The sequence below is a fragment of the Arachis hypogaea genome, chromosome 19 (genome assembly GCF_003086295.3).
Source record: "Arachis hypogaea cultivar Tifrunner chromosome 19, arahy.Tifrunner.gnm2.J5K5, whole genome shotgun sequence".
Classification (NCBI taxonomy): Eukaryota; Viridiplantae; Streptophyta; class Magnoliopsida; order Fabales; family Fabaceae; genus Arachis; species Arachis hypogaea.
Window position 1 is genome coordinate 155166556 of NC_092054.1, and position 14221 is coordinate 155180776.

The window sequence follows — 14221 nt, forward strand, 5'->3', positions numbered from 1 at the left end:
CCATCCAATTTCCACTTTCTAAGAAATATCTAGAGTGATTTAATTGTGTAATGTCCCAAAACAGTGTTCCTGAAATGATTTTATTGGGAAGCAGCCTAATGTTTAATTTGCACTCAACAATATAGTTGACCAACACAAAATGTCAACAATGTTGTCTTTCGTACTTTTCTAAAAGAAAAAGTATAAGTAGACAATGAGAATACTAAACAATATGAATAATGGATATGTTGGATGTTTAAATCAATAGGTATGCAGATATTATGTTCATTATTTTTAATTGGATGGTTATTTTTTTAGATTTGATTTACTCATGCACAGTTAACAATGACTAAATGTTCAATTCACTATAAGTGTGCGTGCATATGGTTATCCTCATGTTAAGATTTAAGAGGTAATTTGAAAATGAAATATTTTTTTACTTTATTAGATTAATTCTAAAACCCATTATTCACCTTATTTACAAAATTCATTATCTACCTAACAAAATTCTTTTTAGATTCTGCCTCTATCCCTACATCATTATACGTGCTTAGTGACAGCAAACCATCATCATGAAAATTAGTGTATTTGTTAAATTTTTTATTCTAAATTTGGTAGCTATTTATACGGAGTTACTTTTGTATAAAAATAATAATTAAGATGTTGAGATATATTATGTTTTAATATTTAGTTGTCAAACAATCTAATTATTATGAATTTATTGTGAATTTCATACTTAAATTTATCAATTGTAAAGAGATGTGTTGATTCTTGTACTAGATAAAATAAATATAAATAACGAAAGCTAATTTTTAGAACACACAAATAATTTGTATTATTTTATTTGAAATAAAATGAAACGCGTATGCATCTTAAATAAATGATTTAAAGTTTAAACGGCAGAATTTGCATATAAATTCTCGTGATCAACATGAAAGTTTACGGGAAGAAATAGACAACATAGGAGCAGTTTCCAATTCCATGACCATACCTGAAGCCGAGTGAGAGAGGTGTGAATCAGAATAAAAAATGAAAACCTTGATACCATACAAATTAATTAAAAGAAAACAGCATGGGTCAATTTTGTGCATGATTAAGGTCAAACATGAACGGCTGGCGTGTAAACAAGCATATCATTGTGAATTTGTGATTAATTAATTGTAGAGCTAATTTTGGTAACTTAATAGTATGCGTTTATCTATCTTATATTCTAAAGACACGTATTAAGATTATAAATTGAAAATTTTTTTATTAAAAATACAAAAAATAAGAACTATTTTCTGTTGAAAAGTGGTTGCTTTGAGTTAAATTTGATTTCTTAACTCTAAAATTAGATTGAAATTGATCCTCAACTCTTTTTTGTTAGAACCTAAATTTTGAAAAACGATTGATTTTATATTAATAAAATTTTAAATTTTTAATATATTTATTTTATATTTAAAAAAAATTAAATTTTTTTACTAATAATAAATTATAATTTATAATGTACCGTGTGTATATAATAGTGGGTTGTGCACCCACCTAGAACATGCCATTATCAATTCCAAAACTACATGTATATAAATGTTTCTCTCCAATCACTTCATTATTTGTATATAAATGTAACCAACCACAAAGCTACAAACCCCAAAATTAAATTGCCCCAAGTAAATCCTTTTTGTTTTTTTTGGTTTCTTCTTTCAATGGCTGCTCTTGCATCAAGCCTAAGCCTTAGTCCACAATACAGAACAAGAAGCAAAGAATATCAACAACATCATCATGGTTCTATTGTTGAGGAAATCAAAGGGCTTATTAGAGTTCACAAAGATGGATACATAGAACGACCTCAAGTTGTTCCATGTGTCAGTTCTTCAGCTCTGAGTCCGGAACTAAAAGTTACATCAAGAGACATGGTCATTGACAACGTTACAAACACATGGGCACGTTTCTATGTTCCAAATCTCCACCATCACAGTAAGATACCTTTGCTGGTGTATTTTCATGGTGGTGGCTTCTGCATTGGATCAGCAGCATGGAGTTGCTACCATGATTTCCTCGCTAAGCTATCTGCTGAAGTAGGGTGCATGATTATGTCAGTGAACTACCGATTGGCACCGGAGAACCCTCTTCCATCACCATATGATGATGGAATAAAGACACTAATGTGGGTGAAACAACAATTTCTATATCAATACAATGATAGTGAATGGTGGACTAAGAAATGCAACTTTTCAAGTGTGTTCTTAGGAGGTGACAGTGCAGGTGCTAACATAGCTTACAATGTTGCCATAAGGGTATCTGAATCTGAATCTGAATCTGAATCTGAATCTGAATCTGCTTTGAGGCCTTTAAACTTGAAGGGACTTGTTCTGATACAACCTTTCTTCGGTGGAGAAGTGAGAACAGCATCTGAGAAATCCATGGCTGAATCACCTGGCTCTGCCCTTAACTTGGCAGCGTCCGATGCCTACTGGCGTCTGGCGCTGCCATGTGGGGCGGACCGTGATCATCCGTGGTGCAATCCTATTGCAAAAGGGGCAGTAAAGTTGAAGAATTTATTGGTGCCAACGTTGGTGTGCATATCAGAGATGGATATATTAAAGGATAGGAACTTGGAGTTCTGTGATGCTTTGGCCAAAGAGGGTATCACAGTGGAATATTCTGTCTTCAAAGGTGTCGGCCATGCCTTTCAGATTCTCAGCAAATCTCACATCTCAAAATACACAACACATCAAATGATGTCTTGTCTCAAGTCCTTCATCATGCCTCTCTGATTAGTATGAACCCATTGGTTTGTTGTAATACTACTTTATATAAGCATACTATTAGAGTAGTGTAATTTTACATTGAATCCAACTGTTATAACTCTTGACATTGTAGACATAATACAACTATGTTACGTGTACACAAAAAATCAGCAACAAAATCAGTTATAATTTGATGACTGATTTGTTGTGTACAATTATACATAATTATCAGATTATGAAATTTTACATTATAATGTATAAACAGAACAGAGAGAGGCTACTACTTATAACAGAACCATTGGGTCAACCATTGCAGAACATGCACGATGAAAGTTCGAGGTTGAGGTTTTTAAACGGCTTAAAACCTCAGCCCATTGTCTGCATAAACTGCTTGTGTTATCTTGCTCAAATGAGTGTTCCATTGTTTCACAACCTCTGCTCCTTGGATCCCTGCACAGTTGAGGAGACGTTATATTACAAGATCTAAGAATACTGGCCCTGCTTGAATGCAAAATTGGAATTATCCTTAGAGAAATCCAGGTGGCTAATTAGCTCAGTGATGTGCATTACAAATAAAGAAGAGAGAGAGAGAGAGAGAGAGAGAGAGGTAAGGCAATGAGAGAATAGTTTGGAGAGTTATTTAAAGGGAATGAAGAGTGGAGAGAAAGGGTGAAGTGGTGGTTGGGAATGCATGCCTCAACCCCCGTTTGGAGTGATAAAAACATGTTATTTATTTATTTGTCGGATCTGGTGGAAGTTGAGACTTGAGATTTCTCACTCTTGCTTGTCGTGTGAAGTAATGTACTGAATAGCTACAGATGTTTGATGGCAAGTTGGTGATAGACAGAGTTATAGTGTAGTTTAGAAAAAGTGATGGAGCTTCTTTGAAATAAGGGTGACAGCAGATAAGTTAGGATGGGATTCAAGCTCTATTCTAATTTCTAATTTGCCGGTTTAAACCTCTCAATCTGATTTCTATTCACATTCTAAAAATCTTAATTTGACCATGTCCAATTCAACTTGCAAAAACAAATTTATATTCACTCAAACACATTATTTAGAATTTAGTTTTGATGCCCCAACAATGTAAAATATTTTACACATTTTATCATATCAATATTATTTATATATTATTAACAAATTGAATTACTAATTTGGTGACATTAAATATTTGTTCAAAAGAGAGGGATTTTGATTCAAATCTCCTGTTGTTCATTGTATTTATTTAAGATTTTATGAACATGCACGTTATATATTGATTTTAGTTAATCTAACAAATATAATGGCACAATTATTAATTGCTTTTAATTAATCTAACAAATATAGTGTCTTATCTATTATTATTTATAGAATTAGGTGTTTGAAATGTGTTACTTTCAAACTAGCGAGAGAATAAGAGAAAAACAAATCCTCTGCCCATAAAATAATATAAAGAAAAACACTAGAAGTCCAATACTTTTTATCAATGTTGGATAATATTTTAGACCAATACTTTATTTCATATTCTTAAGATCTAGAAATTAAAATTTAGTATAAAAATATTTTTGTTGACTAAACATTAGCCATGTAGCTAATATAAAAGCACACTCCTCTCATCTCTTGTTCAAAATTCCTCCCAGGCAAATTGAAATCAAAATGCAAGAGAAGGGTGTAAAAAGCAATCATAGCGCTTGGTAGTTGAAATGCATAAGCAACTCGTCACCTGGGGGCTAGAGGTACAAGGAACAATTAAGGAACCTATGCAAAATGAAATAAAGAAAAATCTTACATGCGAGCAGTAACATGATTGTACAAGGCGCAAGACTAAGGAACCTATGCCAAATGTAAAAAAAAAAAGTAAAAACATACAGATATCTGAAAATTAACGTATTATGGGAACTAAATCACATCAATTCTTAAGGAGTATCGTGTCACAATAAACGATATAGCTATTAATACAGTTACGTGAGTATTATCATGGTGATGGGAAATATTAGCACCCTCTACCCATCTAATGGTGTCCTCGTCTTCAACACCGGCCGAAACATTTCTGTCTAGCTAGACATCATGACATGATCGATTGCCTGAAGAGCTTGGTTGGAAAAAAATCGCACATCAACATCGGGATCCTCGCTGAGCTCAACCAAACATGGACGGATTGTCTTCTCCACCACCTAAATGGCAATGACGTTCCCAAAATTAAAGTGGAAGACAAACAAAGAAACAGAACAGAGGATGGAAAGCACAAGAAAATACGACACTTACAGACTGATCAACGATGGGGAAGATGGACTCTAATACCTTTGCCACATTGAACTTGATGTTGGGCACTCTGAGAGTGAAAAGGCATCCCCATCAGAAACTATAGCATTACATTTACTCAAACGCTATGACATATAACAAACTTCAAATTATAATTACCTATCTTTTGATGCAGCAATAACAACAGGCAACAACCTTGAACAAGTGATTTCAGCACCCATGACAGGAGCAAGCAGAGAGATTGCTCTAAGAACGGTCATTCGATACAAGTAGTGTGGATTGCTAATCATATCCAAAACCTGTTCACACACATCATACGATATTGTGAAGTTGCACTCGTGTGTGGTTGTTATAAAGCAGATATTTAAATAAAAAGCATTTTCGAATCCTATACATATGGAACCTATAACAAGCCCATGGTATATAATGTTAATATTGACAACCCCAAATCGGTTAACACAGACCACAGCCAAAAGAACACAGGCTAAACAAATAGGTATACTTGTATAGGGACTGATTTCCAACATATAGTAAAGGCACAGACAAAAGAAAAAACTAATTGGGACAAATGCAAACATACTATGCGATGGTATATAATAAATTAAAGTAAAAACTGAACCTGTGGAACTATGTGCTGCATAGCCCATTCAGGACCAAATTCTTCAGCAAGGCGTTTCAAGTTGTTAGCAGCAGCTTCACGAATTGAATGAACCTGCATTAAGCATTCATAGAGTAAGTAGAAATAGTCATCTGTAATAGTGTGGTTCCCAAGATACCCTCACACTAGCAGGGAAGAGGATAGCAGAAACCTTGTCTTGTAACCATTGCATGCAAAGAGCACCAAGCTTGTCATCAAAGAACCCAACCCCCAATTGACTTGCCAATAAGGGTATATATTCAATTATTGCAAGCCGGACCCTCCAATGCCTATCCTCAGCGAGTTCAACAATGGCAGGTAATAAAGATTGAGATAACAGATCAATTCCAATAACCTGTAAGAATAGCTTGATCAGCATAACTTTAAAAAGTCTGCTTTATTTGCTTGATTCATACTTTCTGCAATTATATGGCGGCATGCAGACATAGGGCAAAATGAAAGCATAAACTTCACATGCTAGAATTAATAGCATTATTGGATGAAAAGAAAAAAGGGTTATTCAAAGAATATAAAGCATTCTGCAACCTAAAACAACTTAAGAACATGTAACCAGTTAACAACCTGATTTACTTGATCAAGCTTGCTGATGATGTTTAGGCGCACATCAGGAAATTCATCCTTCAAAAGGGAAAGGAAAATAGGAAGAAGCTGCTCGATTGTTGCCTCCTGCAATGAAGATAAGGTAGAACTAGAATCAGATTAACACTAAAAGATACTACCATCATAAATGGTGAAGGGTATAGAATGAGAAAAAATTAAAAAGAATAAAAATTTTGGATAAATTTTAATTAGATGAAAAAAAGAAGGCAGTATTTATTAGAAATTTAAAAATAAAAAGGCTAAAATCCAATGCCACAAAAATCAGTTGAAGAATTAAACTAGCACAATCCATCAAATTTAACATAAGGTTGCATACCAGCAATAGGCAGAAGTTAGTTACCAGAATAACAAAAAAATATGCCACCCATAAAAGTATATAGATAGCACAATAAAAACAATAGAGAATAAATTTATATTATTGCATTATATGAGAACCAAGTACATAATGGTGAGGAGTGATGAAATTCACGTAGTTTATGAACTTCCCAATCTAGAACGTTACCTTTCCTAATACAGGAGCCATTCCCATTATTACTGAAGCCAAAGCAGAACGTACATGCTGTGAAGAATCTGATGACAGTTCCTGCAAAAGTTGTTCCAAAGTATTTAAACCTGTAAATATAGTTTTAGAATACTGAACTACGAAATCAAAACAAAATAGAGCCTTGGTAACATTATATATGTATTAAGGGTTTCTATTTCAAAGGTACACACACCTTCACACAAGGAAGAATGTGCTGAATCGCAAGATCTGGACTTAAAATCCTGCAAAATTTGGTCACTTTTCCAGCAGCTGCTATGCGTACTTCAGCTTCATTATCTCGAAGCAACCGCACATAGGCAGGCACCAGTTCCGTCCTTTTTACAAAGAAATAGTTTGATAAGATCTTAAGAAAAATAGATATATTTGAAAGGACTTCAGATTTTAGCCTTGTTAAACATAGGAGGAAATCAATATAATTATAGGAATCACATCTTCAACTATCACCATAATAAGCCCAAGTCCCAACTAAAGAACATAGCTCATAATCATAAATCAATATATTCACATACACGCAGCAGGTGTAATATTCAGCTGAAAAATAATACCTTGTAGGTTCGGGGCCTACAGCTTCACAGAGCTCATATAATTGATTTGCAACCATGTAACGTACGCGCCAGGACTTATCCTATCCAGGATCAGTTAAATAACATCAGGCGATTAAAAGTTGTTTTTTTTTTTTTGGGGGGGGGGGGGGGGGAATTGATATGGTAGAAAAAACATAGCACAGGATACCAAGCAATGGCTATGTTTAGGAATTTAAGTGGGAAATTAACACAATCATGAATGAGAGATGAATATTTTAAACTAATAAATAGTCTCGAGTTTCATGTGTGAAATCAGGAGAAGTGTATAATCTCTGGACAGCCAAAATCCATAAAATTCAGTTGGAACAAAAGGATAGAAAACTTGGTATATATAGTACATAGTTTGAAAAATGAAATCTGTATATGGTACATACTATTAAGTAAAGATTTTTTTATTAACATTTTAATCCATGCTTAAGTGTACCTGGGAGAAGTTAACAATAACCGGGAGTATATGCGCAACACAATCTTGAGGCTCCAACAGCTTGCCAAGAGCTGCACAACCCTCCACAGCTAACAATCTAACAGAATCTTGATCTGTTCAAATTTAAAATAGCAACTACATATTAAAATTGAAGAGATGTGTGGGGGGGAAGCGGTGTTTCAATGGGAAAAAGATAATAAGCTATTCACCATAATCGAACACACTGGTAATATACAAAAGAAAGACATTTCCCCATCTAGAAAGAACTATATGTATATATAATTACCATCTTGAGTAAGATCATCAAAAATTGACATGATGTCTGCCTTCAAATGAGCATATTCAACTGTTGCAGCAAATTTTCCAAGATTTGATGCAGCAGACCTCCTAACCATTGGCATGTCATCTTGACATAACTGACTGTATGTCGACCTTAGCTCTGCCTTTGACGGTTCTGGTGCACTTGGATATGCAATATGAAATAATCCACATGCAGATACTCGGGCAGTAAACCATTCACCTGCTGCCAACCTCTGACCAAAATTTATAACATGAATTAGGCAGGATACAAACAACACCTCCTGAATCATAAACAAGCACTAAGGAGGAAATAATTACTGACCTTCACCAATGGGATGAAATGTTCAACCAAATCATTTTCTCTCATTTGAGATCCAATTCTACAAAGTGACTCCACTGCTTTATCCCTGACACAAGTTTCCTCAACAGTGCAAAGTGTCTCAAGAGGTGGGAGCAACACACTAGCATGCTCCACTCCACCAACATAAGGAATGAACACTCCCAACTCTTCTGCCATAGCAAGAAGCACCTCATCATCATCATCATTATTTTCACTCAAGAACGGAATTAACTCCCTTCGCGTTCGCTCCTCGCCAAGTGCACGTGCAATCGTGGAAAGCCTGCGAATAGAGTTCAACCGTAGCTGGATGTCATCATTCTTCAGCTCATCTATAAGCACCGCTATCGGATATAACGGTTCATCAGCCATGGAAATTTCCTTTTATTCCAAAAACCCCTGGCATAATCAACAAATTAATCAAATTGCAATAAGATCATATATATCTACAAACTACCAAAATAAAAAACAGATACTTAGCACTGAATTTTGAAATCGCCTACCAAAGTATCTTGAACTAGAAATACTTTACTTTAATTAAATTAAATTAAGCTACAGGCTACTCAACTGGTGTGCAATTAAAAATGTAAATGAAATAGAAGTAGTGAATCGAAGAGGTAAATACCGTAGCGAAGATGTTTGTAATTGGGGAGGTAAGTAAGCAGGAATTGGGATCTAGTGTTGAGTGAATTAGGGTGCAGTGGAGTGGAGTTGAGAAAATTAAGAATGCATCAATGAGAGACAGTATGCATGGACACCGGAAACCCTAACAGCGATGAAAAGAAGACGATGGAAGAGAGAGAGAGAGAGAGAGAAGTGTTACCAATGTTTTTCAACGTGGTCACACGCACACAACCCCACGGAAATGGCGTTTGCTTCGCATCTCTATGCTTCTCTACAATTTTTTACCCAAACGCACCGTTCCACGCATTTTTCATAAGGTAGTAACTAAAAAAAATGTAGAGAAAATGACAAATAGATCATTGACTTTTTGTCCCGCAGATATTTTTATTCTTGATCATTGAAAAATTTAAGTCTTTGACCTTCACAAAATTTAGACGGATCAGTTCCTGATGGAGGCATTTAGACGGAGTGACTGATCCGTCCAAATTTTGTGAAGGTCGGGGACTTAAAAGTATTTTTTAATGGTCAGGAACAAAAATGTCTACAGGACAAAAAGATCAAGAACCTATTTGTTCTTTTCTCAAAATGTTAATTTTCAAAAGAATAAGTATAGGGAGTTAATTGCCTAAGCATACAATATGTACAATGGAGGTTTAAAAAATATTAGAGATATAACCACTAGTGTTACATTGTCCTGTCAGGTTACGCTTTTGGGATGAGTGATTTCATGATATGGTATTAGAGTTTTAGATTTAAGCTTTTGGAATAAGTGGTTTTATGACATGAGAGTATGGTTATTCTAGATAGTATGGGTAATGTTCATTTTATTTATAGACCAAAGATTTAGCCCATTATACACATTGTACGCTTAGGCTATTGGTTCCCTAGCAGTACTCTTTTCAAAATGTAAAAACTGAACATTCATATCTACTAGGTAAAATTATCTAATAATTTTTTAAATATTAAATTTATGTAAAGATAATTAGATGTGAATTTTTAAAAATATTTATATAATTACATTATTTAAATTATTCAGTTTTTAAATTTAATAATAAAAGATTTATTTAAACACATAAATGTTTTAAATAAAATTGATAATTGTATAAAAGTAAACTCTAAAATAAATATTTTTTATTTGTCATTTAATTACATTAAAGCATATGAATTATTTCTGAAATATTGGATATAATAAAGAAACTACTCAGACAAACATTGTTAGAATAATCTTTATATAAATATGATGATTGAAAATGTTAAATAATATATTTGATTAAATGATTTAATATAAATATTATATTTGAAAAAAAAAATCCTTAAGCTCAAATAAAAGTGCAAAATATAAGCGAACGTGAGTGGATCACTCAGCCTAGATCGGAGAGATGGGTTCAGTGGGCAGTTTGGCCTCTATCGTAATTCGTAACAATCACTAATATGCATCTTGTCTTCAGGTAGGGATGGCAACGGACGGGTTTTTGCTTTATTCAACTCCGTTCTGTCGTGCAATAACTCGTATATAATCTGTCCTGCTTCCACTCGTGAATAGTAAAACGTTGAATCCGTCCTGCGGGTATCTGTCTTGTTCGTCTCTATAATTATTAAAATTTAATAAATAAAATTAAATTTTAAAATTTATATAATCATCATCACATACATAACATAAATTAAAGTAAAAATTTAAATATGATATAATATTATTAATCATTTACTAATTATTTTACATATATTATACATATTATATATTAAAATTATATATATTATATATATAGCGTGGCGGGTATTATCCCGTCTCGATGCGAGGCAGGTAATTATCCGCCCCGAGCGAATAGGGACTGAGTGAATACCCGCGAGTTCGGATGGTATTGCCATTCCTATATTCAGGATAGGAACTAATTTAAATGAATCGTGCTGTTATAAAATTTGGTGTATAGAAGAGTAAAAATTATAATTAAAATTTTGAGAAAAATATGCATACTACATTATGTCTTTTTTTTTTTTTATTCTTCGTTGAAAAACACCTTCCCCGTAAATATAACCTAGTAATTTTGGTACACTTATGAATTTTATAAGACAAGGTGATGTGACACATTACACAGAATAATTGAGAAAGAAGAAGCAAACAAACAAGGAAATACAATTTGATTTTGAAGTTGACAAGAGGAAAATAATTTGCTAATTAATTGGATGAAAAGAAACAGTGGAATGGTTAGCAATGTGCAAGCTGAATTGGCCTCCTTTTTCAGTGACATTAATCTTGTTTGATCCATTTGGAGGTTTCATGTCAAAGTTTGTTACCAACTTTGCAATGATCAAAGCCAGAATTGGCATTGCAAGAATGATCCCAGGGCAACTCCTCCTTCCAACACCAAATGGCAAGAACCTGAAATCAACCTTCCCTCCAGCCACTGCTTCTGTCTCACTCTCCTCTTCCAAGAACCTCTCTGGCCTAAACTCTTGAGGGTTCTTCCACCATGCAGGGTTATTTGCAAGCCACCATGCATTCACTACCACCTTGGACTCCTTTGGAATCTTGTACCCTCCTAGATTTGCTTCCTCAAGGTTCATGTGTGGCACAAGTAGAGGAATTGGTGTGTGAATTCTTAGTGTCTCTTTCACTGTGGCTTGTAGATATGGCAGTTCATGCAGGTTAGATTCTGTAACTGTTTGGTCTTTAAGCACTTTGGATATCTCATCACGAATCTTTCTTTGGACTTCTGGATGGTTCACCAACTCTGCTATTGCCCATTCTATTGACCACAGTGTTGTCTCTATTGCTGCAACATTTATGTTCTCTACAATGTAAAGCACATTCTCTTCACTTATTTCTCCCTTCATCTCAGCATCTATGATGTGATCAATTGCACAGCTTATCTTGTGCTTTTCTCCATTAGCAGCCATTATATTTCTGTACAGTAAGTCACATAGGTGTTACAATTTTATATTTGGTCCATTTTAATCTGGATAGTATTATTAATTGTTAAATAACTCTCCTTTAGTTAGGCAGTTAATGACAGTTAAATTATTCATTTGTTCTGTTAGGTAGCGTTTGGTGGAGAGACAGAGACGAAAAGACTGAGACAGAGACTAAGAAACAGAGATTGAAATAAATTTTAATATTCTGTTTGGTGCAAAGTGAGATACAGAAATTAAAACAAGAATGAAATTCTAATTTAATTTGTACAAAAGAGTAAAATTGGAATTAATTAATTGAAATGAGAATATTTTAGGTATAAAATGTTATTAAAGTTTCAGTTTCCATCTCTAAAAATTTTAGTCCCCTGTGTCCCTACTTTTTGGAGGTACTGAAATACTGAAATTTTAGGGACAGAAACAGAAATTTTAGTACCAATCTTTAGACCAACAAACATGATACTAAGTCTCTGTCTCAATACCTCAAAACAAACAATACCTTATAGAATTAAGGTATATAAAACATAAAATTTAGGTCCCAATTCTGAATACAAAATTTAAGTTGAATGAATGAATGTTGAATACCATTTGTTACAAATGGAAATTAAATGTAAAATCAAAGATTTATTTTACTTTCTTACCTCCTTTTCTCAATGTAATAGTTGTTGAAAAATGCCAACCTCCTAGTTTGCAAGTCCTTGCACTTGTTGAGGTAGCCCCTCAAGAAGGGTCTAAGCAGAGGTATAAAATCTCCATAGTTGTACTCAAAGCTCTGTGCCAAACGGCTTCTCTCAGAGTTAAACTTGGTAGCCTGAATGAACAAAGGGTCCTCTTGAGACTCAAACTTTGCATCAAACATCATTCTATACATGATGTTATACAGCATCAGCTGAAGCCTCCTTCTGATAACTATCCCTTCGCTCCTCACTTTCTCAACATTGCCATTGAGATCATGCACCACCAAATCCATCTCTTCTTCCCACATGTTGCTGTAGTTATGGACAACCTTGTTGGTGAAAAATGGCAGGGTCATTATCCTACGCATCTTGCGCCAATGATCACCATAAACAGTGAACACCATGTCTTGTCCATTGCCAGTGAAGATATCAAACACAACGTTTCGAGGGCGAGAGCCGAATTCAACACCTTGTGAGTGGAGGACTTGGGTGGCAAGTTCTGGATCAGATACCACAACCAAGTTCTTGGAACCAAGTTTGAGAAGGAAAACGGGGCCATAGTGTTGTGAGTATGAAGCTAGAAGACGGTGGTTGAGATCATTGCCAACTTGTAACCAATTTCCAAATATAGGAACAGAGAGAGGCCCTGGAGGGAGTGTGGTAGAAGAGTTCTTGTTCAAATATAGGAACAACGTAAACACAAGAGTGGCAATAGCAACAACGAAATTTGAGGAAGGGAAAGGAATAGAAAGTTGACAACACAAGAGTTTTGTAATTAAGGTAAGTGCTAGTGTAATAATACTAGTGTAAAAGACTGGTTTCTTGAGTTGAAGTCCCATGTTTAAATTTTTTGTGTGCAAAAGAATAATTAAGGCTAGGAATGAACTACTATATGTATATGAGTGGGTTGGTTAGAAGATATTGAGAGTAAGCTTATATATATATATATAGGAATTCCCCACAGTTTGTGATTGAATCCATGGGCTAGATTCATTGGTATTTCAAACCAAGGTAGGAAGATTAATTTCGAAATGTGATAGGTGAAGTCAAATATGTCGAGTTAGTAAAGCCAACATATGAAGCAGACTTGAGCAAGTGGTATATATATTTCTATAATATATTCTATATATAGAGTCAAGCCAACCGTGGCTGAATATATATATTGCATGCTACAGTAGCTAATACTTTTTTATTTAAAAAAATAAAAATCATTGTAAAAATATAAAAAAAAAAATTTAATTTTAATAAAATTTTTTAAAGTGTTATCAAAATTATATAATTAACATAGCTACTATAATAATAATAGTCAATTATTCACCATAATGTTTTTATAGCTAACTAATACGCTAATTGATACTTTCTCCTTTTTTTTTTATCACTATAAAGTTTTGGTATATCTTTATATCAGCGTTTCAGTGCACAAGTTTTGGGACATTAAAAAGTTTATTTATGGAGAGGAGAGATCAACACACAGACACATACATAGCTTATGTAGTATTTCTTAGGAATCTGATATTGGTCACGTTGTGCAACGTACATTATCCTAATAATCAAGGTCACAAAGCGTTATTATATTATAAATCTTACCAAAAAACTTTTAAACTTGAAATCAGATCTAAA

General features: G+C 34.0%; 3 protein-coding genes across 4 annotated transcripts; 1 reads left to right on the plus strand and 2 right to left on the minus strand.

Moving 5' to 3' along the window:
* The first annotated feature begins 1512 nt into the window (after positions 1 to 1512).
* Positions 1513 to 2959, plus strand: LOC112778427 (probable carboxylesterase 17). Its single transcript, XM_025822742.3, has one exon. The coding sequence runs from the start codon at positions 1533 to 1535 to the stop codon at positions 2730 to 2732; it is 1200 nt and encodes a 399-aa protein (XP_025678527.1). The 5' UTR covers positions 1513 to 1532; the 3' UTR covers positions 2733 to 2959.
* Positions 2960 to 4433: 1474 nt separating this feature from the next.
* Positions 4434 to 9336, minus strand: LOC112777304 (uncharacterized). Of its 2 annotated transcripts, none has more exons than XM_025821647.3 (13): positions 9217 to 9336; positions 8379 to 8792; positions 8043 to 8289; positions 7757 to 7869; positions 7294 to 7373; positions 6921 to 7062; positions 6707 to 6787; positions 6166 to 6270; positions 5756 to 5938; positions 5566 to 5658; positions 5106 to 5245; positions 4950 to 5016; positions 4434 to 4858 (listed from the first exon to the last, which is right to left on the minus strand). In XM_025821647.3, exons 2-13 carry the CDS (start codon positions 8763 to 8765, stop codon positions 4739 to 4741), a joined length of 1758 nt encoding a protein of 585 aa, XP_025677432.1. In that variant the 5' UTR covers positions 8766 to 8792; positions 9217 to 9336; the 3' UTR covers positions 4434 to 4738. The 2 variants fall into 2 exon arrangements, with proteins under 2 accessions (XP_025677432.1, XP_025677431.1); XM_025821646.3 differs by having other exon boundaries at positions 9019 to 9298.
* Positions 9337 to 10968: 1632 nt separating this feature from the next.
* LOC112777310 (cytochrome P450 CYP73A100) lies at positions 10969 to 13525 on the minus strand. The gene is made up of 2 exons (XM_025821653.3): positions 12566 to 13525; positions 10969 to 11919 (listed from the first exon to the last, which is right to left on the minus strand). The coding sequence occupies exons 1-2, from the start codon at positions 13438 to 13440 to the stop codon at positions 11187 to 11189; spliced, it is 1608 nt and encodes a 535-aa protein (XP_025677438.1). The 5' UTR covers positions 13441 to 13525; the 3' UTR covers positions 10969 to 11186.
* Positions 13526 to 14221: the final 696 nt, after the last annotated feature.